This window comes from Prunus persica, chromosome G4 (assembly GCF_000346465.2).
Source record: "Prunus persica cultivar Lovell chromosome G4, Prunus_persica_NCBIv2, whole genome shotgun sequence".
Lineage (NCBI taxonomy): Eukaryota > Viridiplantae > Streptophyta > Magnoliopsida > Rosales > Rosaceae > Prunus > Prunus persica.
The window spans coordinates 15,877,137-15,888,203 of record NC_034012.1 but is presented as its reverse complement, the minus strand read 5'-3'; the positions used below and the strand labels follow the sequence as shown (position 1 = coordinate 15,888,203).

Here is an 11,067-nt window from a genome sequence, read left to right as displayed (position 1 = left end):
TTATATGTGCACACCCGCATCCATCTAGCACGAGGCCTTTTGGGAGCTCATTGGCTTCGGAGTCGTAGAAACTCCGAAGTTAAGCGAGTTGGAGGCTAGAGCAATCCCAGGATGGGTGACCCACTGGGAAGTTGCTCGTAAGCTCCCAGAAACAAAACCGTGCGGGCCAGAGAGGGGGGCCCAAAGTGGACAATATCGTGCTACGGCGGAGTTGATCCCGGGATATGACATGAAGTCTCCATTTGTCTTTATTTTTTAGTGGGTTAGCGGGTTGTACACGAGTTGACATGACCCGTGACACGACCCGTTTAATAAACGGGTAGATAGGTATTATAGCAGGTCAGCGGGTTGACCCGAAACCCACCTGTTTATTAAACGGGTCAGAACGGGTTGACCCGAAATTGACCTGTTTTTTTCTCGTGCGTGTATCGGGTCGTGTCCGAAATTGCCACCCCTAAGCATTATTGGTTGGAAATAACAAAACAGTGATATCCCCGTTGCAATTAAATTTTTCTCCATTATGTCACTTCAAGACACCGTGGTCTCTTCTCCCATCCCATCATGACCATTCTATTGAATCTTGATCCACTATTTTATTCGTCCCCTTGTAATTTCAAACAATGAATAGCATGTTGAACGAAACGAATCAAGAAAGAAAAATACCATACAAGGTAAAGCTGCAAATAAAAATACTATATAAGATGATATGTCAAATTTGAATAGGTCAATAAAAGAAGAGTTGGAATCAACCAATGTCTCAAGTCTTCCAACGAAAATTGTTCTCATTTGAACTGGTAAATTAACTATGCGCCAGCTTATACATATGCTCTCTACTTGGAAATTTACTCGGCAGTCTTCTCTAGTTTTAACAATTGATGCAAGCCTACAAAGGTAGCTTTTACTAGCTCTCTCCAGCCCGTTTGGTTCACGGATTGAACTTCGTGGGAATGAAATTCACATGTTTAATCCCATGAGATGAAAATGGAGGATGTTTATTCCCATGTTTGGGAACGTTGGGAATGAGGACTTGAAAATATCATTTTCTCTCATTTCCATGTTTGGTTTGTGCATTATGAGGAATTAAAAATTGTTCAGTTTTCCAACAATACCCTTGTTTTTTTAAAAAAAAAAATTATTAAAAATTATTAAAACCAAGAGTTTAAGGGTCAAAAGTGATATTCCACATGAGAAACCCTAGCCCCCTCTCTCATAGAAAAAACACTCCCATAGTCGCTTTCACTTTGAGGGGGGAGGAGAAGAATTTCCAAGCCAAGGATATGAAATCCGCCCTATAAGGGAAGTTCTTCATACCTATGAGTTAAGTACCGCATTCCCAAAAGTGCATTTTCCAAACATAAGAATGCAATTTCATACCAACTCTCAAAATTCTCGAACGAAATGCTTGTCAATACCTCTGGGATTAAGGGGATCATCACACACCATTCACCAAAGCTTCAATTAAACTTTTTCTTGTCTTCTCTCCATCTACTTGTTGTGGCTCTGCCGAGCACAGATTTGGCATCCCATCATAATGAATTGTCTCAAAAACCAACACCAACCTAAATCGAACCGTTGGTTTGATGAAGCAACAACATCGCTTGTTTGGTGTAATGGTTCAACGTCACTTTCGAGAATTGCTCCTCCAAATAGTTCGTCAGTGAGTAATGTTGAAGAATATAAGTCCCACATCGGAAACTTGATTAAATAACATAAAATATATAATGAATAATTCTACTACGAATATCACCGAGGCCTTTTGTGATAAAACCTCACACTACTGGGCTTTGTAGGTGGTTAAGTTTGGGGAAATATCGGTGTTGCTAAACCAATTATACCTTTGTAATTTTGTAATTGTAGCAATTCAAAGACAAATTGCAAATTCCGTCAAATTCTTTAACGGGGTCAGGGGTATTTTCATCAACTATTGATTTTGACGTTAGGGTTTGTTGATTAATGAATTGCGAACTAGATTGGGAATGCTTTGATTATTATTTGCTACTTTGGTCACTTTGGAATTTCATGTCAATGACAAATCAATTGCTTGTTTCTTGTTTGCAATTAAAAAAATATTTATATTTAAGTTTCTATTTTTTAAAAAAACTTGACATGGATAGAAATACCCCTGATATTGTGAAAGAAATTGACGAAATTCGTGACTTATCCTTGAATTGCTACAATTATGAAACTATAAGGGCACAATTGACCAAATTCAAACTACAGGGACGAAAAGTGAAAAATAAATCAACTTCAGAGACTAAAATTGCCAAAAACGTTCCCTAAGATATTTGGATGACTCATTAGGAGTGGGCATGGTTCGGTTTGGATTGGTTTTCGCCTCAAATTAGAACCGATCCGGTACTGTTCATCCGGTTTGGTTCGGTTTTAATAAAAAATTCAAAAACTGCTCAGTTCCAGTTCGGTTTGAACCGGTTCCAGTTCCGGTTCGGTTTTGAACCGAATTATAAAAATTATTATTTTTAATTATTTTTTAATACAATTTTCAACTGAAATATTATTTTTTTACTTGAAAATTAACAAATTATTCAATTTCATATAAAAATAAATATTAAAGTTAGAAAAGAGATATATTTTGAAATTGAACTTGGACAAATATTAGTTTTTTTTTATAGTGAAATTAAAAATATAGCATTAAATATAAATATATATTGAAATTATATATTTTTTTAATTTGACCGGTTCGGTTCGGCTCGGTCCGGTTTTTGAAGACATAGAACTGAATCCAGAACCGAACCAAACCGGTCCGATTCGATTTTTGATCGGTTGTTGACTTTTTGATCAACTCGGTTTTTTTTGGGTTTAGATCGGTACGGTTCGGCTCGAATTTCCGTTTTGCCGGTTTGAGTGTCCACCCCTATGACTCATCATTGCAATATAGAGAAGTAAAAGAACTTAGCCAAAAAGACAAGATTGACCAAGAAAAGAAGACCTGGCTCATAAAAAAAACTAATTTGTTATAATTAAACAATAATATTATCTATTGCATATTGCAAATATTACAATTAAAAAAATGATCTACATCAGAGTTATTAAATCAGGGAACCTATTCATAGAGTGTTTTGTTTCAGTCTAATCAATTCATTATTTACAAGCTCTGACCAGTCACACTGAAAAGAGGTCAAACATGCATATCAAGGAAAGAGCAACAGAAAAAACCCAAAACTTTCCAAATAATTCTACAGCAATATCCAAACCAGTTTCTTCTTTGTTGTAGTCCTCCTTCCATCCCAAGCAAAAGAAATATTGAGCAATGAACATCTTGAAAAATGAAGATAAGACCGTTAAATTCTTAGAGTGCGAATTTTAGAACATTGATTAAGTTGATTTTTGCTTGAACGTTTAGTCGATATTCACAATTTGACATTAAAACATAAATAAAAATACACAATATGAAAGTCAAACAGAATTTGCCAACATTCTTTTCTCAAGACTTAGACTCAACGACACGTCACAAGTCCTCCGAGGAAAATTATATTTTGATTTGAATTGGTAAACACTGGCTGCTTATATATAAGCACCTTGGAAAGTTAACTCTGCACGCAGTCTCTCCGCTGGCAAAGCTTTTTACTAAACTCACTGCCAAAAGATTAGAAATGCTTGTCAATTACTCTGGCTATTGGATCATCACACACCATTCACAAAACCTTTACCTACAAAAATTGAAATAGACAACGGGAATCCACTGTTGTCTAGAAGGTTTTTAAACCGTCATGAAATCGACTTCCATCTTTTGATACATAAAATTGTTGCAATTTTAAAAAATTTATAAAAATTTAACCGTTTTATTTATTTATTTATTATTTTGGTTGTTTTATTTTATCTATTGTAGGGGTTATATATATTTAATTTTTAGGTTTTATTTCTACTTAATTTTCTAGTTTAATGTGGTGAAGGTTACATGTTATTGGATGCCCATAAAAGGCCACTCTTCCTTCACATTTGAACACCTGACAATACACCATCAGAATATCACATACCACAATCACCACCACAATTTGATTCTCTCCTATTCTACTTTTATATACTTTCTCTACTTAAATTATTATTTTGGGCAATGGTTATGTGACTTGGATATCTATATTCATCTATGAACGTGCTCATAGCAGATCTTGAGTTTGTGTACAAGGGGTCTTATCTTGGAGTCTTGTAGACCGTCAGTACCTACATGTAGGGAGGCTAAAAACCGACGTCTAAAATCTATAAAAACGCAAACAAAAGAAAACGTCAACAATCTTAGACGACACTTACAGAAAAGAACAGACGTCTAAAGAATATTCATCAAGAATTATACCGTAACTGATGTAAAATATATTAACCATGACACAGGTAGAACAACCGCCGCTTCTAAAATCTTCCACGTCACAATCCAGGAAAAAATGGCCTTGTTAAAAGTATTCTACGCCGCAAGAAGCAAGAACCGACATTCAAAAGCAATATTAACATCATAATATGTTAAAAGAACAAAGTTACTACCAATATGCGACGAATGTTTCTTGCGAGAACTGACGTCTAAATGATAAAAACAAGCTAAAAATTATGACTTGGACAAAGTTAGACTACGCTATTTGGAAAACACTGACGTCTGATAGCGTGGATCAAAGTTTGAACGGCGGTTAGTGTAAACTAATGACCGTGGTTGATCTCTTCACTACGTCCATAGAATCTAAGTTATCGTCATTGTTATTTTACTTACCACATTGGTAGTTGTATAGGAATGGACATGGTTGGCCTTTTAAAAGGCGCTTTTATAAACCTCATTGACGTGTGTATTCTCTGAGATGTCAATTGTTTTCGTTTAACCGACGTGCAGAAGAGCTCTCACGACAGTTAATGGAACTAAGTTGTCTTTATTTCCCTCTTTAGACTACGGTTATTATTTATCGTTAGAAGTAGTGTTTTCCTAAAATTCATCGATTGAAGCACTGTTCCATTGTGTTATTTTTAAATCTACAATGTGATTTATTTTCTTGACCGTCGTTGTTGTTAATATCTATTAGCCGTCGTGTAATTTAAGTATAATTAACCAGCGTGTTTTCTTTTTCAAATGACGGTTTTTATTTCTTTATAGTCTTTTGCATAGTCATTCCATGTCAGGAATGACACCACCTCTTGAGGATCAAAGTGAGATTCTAGATAATGTTTGAGGTGATGATCATTCACTTTGAATTGGGTCCCAGTTGACATGTTTTGAATCTCTACATCACCATGAGGAGAAATTTCAGTGACGAGGAAGGGGCTTATCCATTTTGAACGCAATTTGCCCAGAAAGAGTCAAAGTTCGGAATTATAAAGCAACATTTTTTCTCTCCTGTCACAAATGTTTTCCTAGAAATAGCTTGATCATGCAACGTTTTGGTCTTTTCTTTATATATCCTTGCATTCTCATAAGCCTTATATCTGAGCTCCTCCAGTTCATAAAGCTATAGCTTCCTTTTAACACCAGCAGCCTGTAGGTCAAAATTGAGCTTTTTGATAGCTCAATATGCTTTATGTTCCAACTCCATAGGCAAATGACATGCTTTCCCATACACCAATCAAAATGGTGACATGCCTATAGATGTTTTGTAAGCTGTCCGATAAGCCCACAATGCATCGTTTAGCTATAAAGACCAATCCTTCCTTGAAGCACTGACTCTTTTCTCTAAGATTCTCTTGATCTCTCTATTAGAAACCTCAACTTGGCCACTGGTCTGAGGATGGTAAGGTGTAGCAACTCTATGATGGACATGATATTTAGCCACAAGCTTGTCAAATGCTTTGTTGATGAAGTGCATCCCTCCATCACTGATGATCACTCTTAGAATGCCAAACTGTGATAAGATGGATCCTTTTAGAAAACGCATTACAACAGCAACATCAGCAGTGGGACACGCCAACCCATTTTGACACATAATCGACAACCACTAATATATATTTGTTGCTTCAAGATGACGAAAAAGGACCCATAAAGTCAATACCCCAGACATCAAAGAGTTCAACCACAAGAATACTTTGAAGTGGGATCTCATTCTTTTTGGAAATATTACCAACTCTTTGACATCGATCGCAAGCTGCAATACTTATAGGTATCCTTAAACAAAGATGGCCAAAAGAAGCCACTTTGCAAAATTTTATTAGCTTTGCATTTGGGACCAAAATGTCCACTACATGCATAACAATGAGAGAAATTTAGAATGCTTTGTTGCTCATTCTCCGGTAAACATCATTGGATAATTTGATCAGGGCAATGCTTGTACAAGTATGGGAGTTAGAATCAGCTGAAATAATTCCACTAACTAGACAATTCACAATGTCCGCATACCATGGGACTCCATGTTGTACAGAAAATAGTTGTTCATCTGGAAATGACTCATTCAGGGGAAACACACTTACTTCCTCTTCGTGGCTAGGTGTGAGTTTTTTCGGAGCCTTTCTTGTCTCGAATCTCTAACTTAAACTCTTGTAGCATCAAAATCCATATAATGAGTCTAGATTTGGCATCCTTCTTTGTCATTAGGTATTTTAGAGCAGCACGGTCAGAATACACTATGACTTTAGATCCAACGAGAAAAAAATCTAAACTTCTCCAAAGCAAAGATTATGGTAAGCAATTCCTTCTTAGTGGTTGAGTAATTGAGTTGTGCATCATTCAATGTTCTGCTTGCATAATGAATCACATGTAAAAGCTTTTCCTTTCGTTGACCAAGAACGGCACCTTTGCATAGTCAGAAGCATCACACATCAATTCAAACTCCAATCTAGAGCTTTGATAATAGGAGCAGAAGTAAGAAGCTTTTTTAAATTGTTAAAAGCAATTAAACATGAATCATCAAACACAAAAATGGCATCTTTGGCTAGCAGGTTGCACAAGGGATGACTGATTTTGGAGAAGTCTTTCATGAAACGCCTGTAGAACCCGCATGGCCTAGAAAAGATCTCACATCCTTCACTGAGGTTGGTGGCGGCAATTTAGCAATAATGTCTACGTTTGCTTTATCAACAACAATGCTTTTACCAGAGACTGTGAAACATCCCGACCCAATTTTAATTATTCGTTAATTTATTTAATTATGAAATAACAATTTTTCCTTTTGGTCACTTTTTAATCAGGTAGGATTTTGGAAAATTGAAGGGCACCATGATGTAGATCGCATCGATACAAGTTCGTAGACATATAGTGGGCTTAAATTATAGTTGTAACAAAGAAGTTACGATCTACGGAAGTCCAGCGGCACAACCATAAGTATTTCGAAGTCCAGTTTTTAAAACTCAAATTTTTTCCCCTCTCTCTCTCTCTCTCTCTCTCTCTCTCTCTCTCTCTCTCTCTCTCTCCTGCATAGCCTCTCTTCCTTTCGCGACAGCAACCTCAGTTGGCCATATTTTGGCCAACAGTTCTCTCATCCAACCACAAAATCTGGCAGTGCCAATACCAAAACTACAAACTTAGCCCCTTCTTCCCACCCCACCTCTCTGCCGCACCGCCAGCCCAGTTGTCGGAAAAAGCATAAAACAGGCCGAATTTTATGCAAGCATTTCATCGTTCTTTTCAACAATTTCGGCCACCATTTTTGTCGATTCAAGTGTGCTTTCTCATGCTCTCAACATGTTCTAGCTGATGGTTTGGTTGATTAGGACCGATTTTTGAGTTTTGGAACTCGATTTAAACCTTAAAGTTTGGCCGATTTTCAGCTCGAGTTTCTGGAAAGTTCCGTTCACTTTTTGGCCATGGTCCAAGAACAAAAGTTACTCCACTTGTTGTCCTGCTCAAATAGGTATAGGTATTGATGGGTGTTTTTGAGAATTTTTCAGTCACCAGAATTTCTCAAGACATCCACGTGCTGCTAGAGTGTGTGGCGGGGCATGGGCCATGTCTAGGTGGCCAATTTAGCCCTAAAATGATCCCCATGTTGTCCCAAGCATGACGATATGATAGATTTGAATTTGGTTATCGTTTGGCGGTCGATTGAATTTAAGCATATTAAGCGTTATCTAGGTTCGATATGTTCGGACTGTTGGATCAACTTCATTTTCAAATATGGTGATCTAAGTACCTCTAAGATTGTGTAGGAATTCACAAATCATGAATCGGAGCCTCGGATGCTCCGAATTCAATGACTTAAAGTTTGCGTAAAATGGTAACCGTCCGATCGTGCGATTCGACTGCTCGATCTGGACCAAACTTGCAGGACGTATTTAGTAAACTTTGTTGAACCAGTAGGAACGTTCGGATCGAAAATCTAAAGTTGTGGGACCCATAGGCCCCGTTGACCAAAAATGGAAAGTTTGACCAAACCATTTACCACGGGTCTTTTGAGACCGTCCCCTTTTTTTGGTATAGATTTCAAGTTCGAATCCCCAAATCTCCATTGCTAAACTAGAAAGAAAGAATTTAAAGTCCCTTGATGCAAGATGTATTTGTGCCTTTGATCTGCTAGGAAAAGTTGAGTATATATCGACAAACAATGCGTTTAAGCAAAATGTGAATAAAATGGAACGGAAAGTAGGTGGCAAGAGGCTCACTAAAATTCTATGATAAACTAGAAAGAAAGAGATTTCTATGCATTAGCTTGAACGCATCAAGGATTTAGTAGTAGTTGTTGTTGTTGTTAAAGGCATCCTCCTATAAGCAAACGTCCCAAAGGGGGCAGTAAACGTCGTCTTCTCTTGATCCTCAGAGGCTATGGGAATCTGATTATAACATGATGAATAGCCATCAAGAAAACAGTAATGTGAGTGACCAGCTAAATCTTTCTAACATTTGATCAATAAAAGGCAAGGGAAAATGATCATTTCTAGTAGATGAATTCAACTTCCTGTAGTCTCTACAGACTCTCCATCCAGTGGTCATTCTTGTAGGCATGAGTTCATTATTTTCATTCTGAACCACTGTGATTCCAGACTTCTTGGGGATGACTTAGGCTAATCCACTTGCTATCAAAGATGGGATAGATCCCACCTACATCAAGAAGTTTTGAAAATTCAACTCGGACTACCTCCTACATTTTAGGATTCAATCTTCTTTGCGCCTCAATGGCAGGCATAGAACCATCTTCCAGTAAAATTCAATGCATGTACATGGATGGACTAATGTTGTTAATGTCAGCTATGGTCCATCCTAAAGCTGTTTTGTACTCTCTCAAAACACACAAAAGCTTTTCTTCCTCGATGACAGTCAAATCAGAAGCAATGATCATAGGAAGTGTACCTGATTCTCTTATAAAGGCATATTTCAAGTGTTTAGGCAATGGCTTGAGCTCTAGCTTTGGAGGTTTCTCAACAAAAGGCAAAATAGGGGCGCTAGGTGTCCCTAGTGACTAATATGGGTGACGCCACCTTAGGAACTAAATAGGTGCCGAATCCAAAGTTGCTACAAGGTGTTGGGCCTCATTGGAATATGATCTTAGCTTCGGGTTGGCTAGGCATGTGAGAAGTTCATCCTCATTTACATTAGCTAGGAAAGTGGTGTGGGCAATAGTATCAATGACATCTACATAGAAACACACGTCCATGTCCATGGGCTTCTTAATGGCCTCAAACACCTTGAACTCAATAGTTTGGCTTTGCACAGTCATGGACAATAAACCTTTCTTCACATCAATGATGGTGACAGCAGTAGCCAAAAAAGGACGTCCCATAATGATGGGAATTTCTCTATCTTCCTCCACGTCAAGGATGATAAAATTCGCTGGAAGCACAAATTGATCCACTTTGATTAGTATATCTTCAACGATTCCAAGTGGATATTTGATAGACCTAACAGTTAGTTGCAAGCTCACAGAAGTTAGTTTGATCTCTCCAATGCCAAGTTGCTAAAATACAGAATAAGGCCCTAAGTTAATACGTGCACCCAAATCAATTAAAGCCTTTTCAATATGTAAATTTTCAATACTGCAAGAAATTGTAAAACTCCCTGGATCCTTAGGTTTTGATGGCAATTTCTTATGGAGAACTGCACTGCATTCCTTAGACAACATCACTTTCTCATGTGTAGCAAACTTTCGCTTGTTTGTGCAAACATCCTTGAGGAACATAGCATAAGTTGGGATTTGCTTCACTTCATCAAACAATGGAATGTTTATTTGAATATTTCTAAACAATTCCAGAATATCCATTGTTTGTTGATCTCTCTTGTGCTTTTGTAGTCTTTGCGGAAAAGGAATTTGAGGCACATATATTCGCTCCTTGGAAGGGGCAGCTGTTGTAGGTTCTTTGGTAAGCTCAATAGCTAATGTAGGGACTTCTCTAACATTCGTTGTGGCACGGATACGGTGTGGCTGAAGTGTGGCGATGTCCTCCATGTCTAAATCAATTTCAGTAGCTTGTTTTCCCTATGTTTCAACTTAGAAATATCTTCAGGTCTAGCCTCATAAGTTCTGCCACTCCTCAATGTTTTTATGCCCTTAATGTGCTCCTGGCCTCTTGGATTTACTTCAGGCTGGCTAGGTAACTTGCCTTTCTCCCTCCCATTGACTATATTTGCAATTTGGCTTGGACTTCCAATTTTTGAATTGCAGCATGATAATTTTGATAACCAGCTTGAAGGTTATTATTTGTTTGTTGTTGAGTCTAAATAAATTGAGTCATAATCTCCTTCAAAGTTGGTTCTTTTAGTTCATTCGGATTGGTAGGTTTCTGCTAAGGATATATAAGTTGCTTAGATGGATTTTTGTTGCTTCATGAGAAATTGGGGTGGTTCTTCCATCTTGAGTTATATGTGTTGGAGTAGGGATCATGTCGTGGCCTTTGAAATGAATTTATTTGATTAGCCTACTCCTACATAAGGTCACTCAAAACGCAACAATTAGTTGGATGAAAATTATTAGAGCAAATAGCACAAACAGAGGAAGGAGAAACTAATCTGGTCATTGACTGCATGAAATTTTCAAGCTTCTTTTCCAAATTAGATACTTGAGATGCTGAAGCAACTCCAGGATTTGTATTGACTCTATACACACTTGTCTTCCTTGTGAATCTATCATCTCCCCACTGCGTAGAGTTGGCAGCAACTCTATCAAAAGTTTTGAAACACTCCCCAGGATCTTTCTCACATAGAGCCCCTCCACACGCAGC

General features: G+C 37.6%; 1 protein-coding gene across 1 annotated transcript; it reads right to left on the bottom strand.

Annotated features, from left to right (window-relative positions):
• Positions 9,339-10,295, bottom strand: LOC109948646. The gene is made up of 2 exons (XM_020562331.1): positions 9,839-10,295; positions 9,339-9,718 (listed from the first exon to the last, which is right to left on the bottom strand). Exons 1-2 carry the CDS (start codon positions 10,293-10,295, stop codon positions 9,339-9,341), a joined length of 837 nt encoding a protein of 278 aa, XP_020417920.1.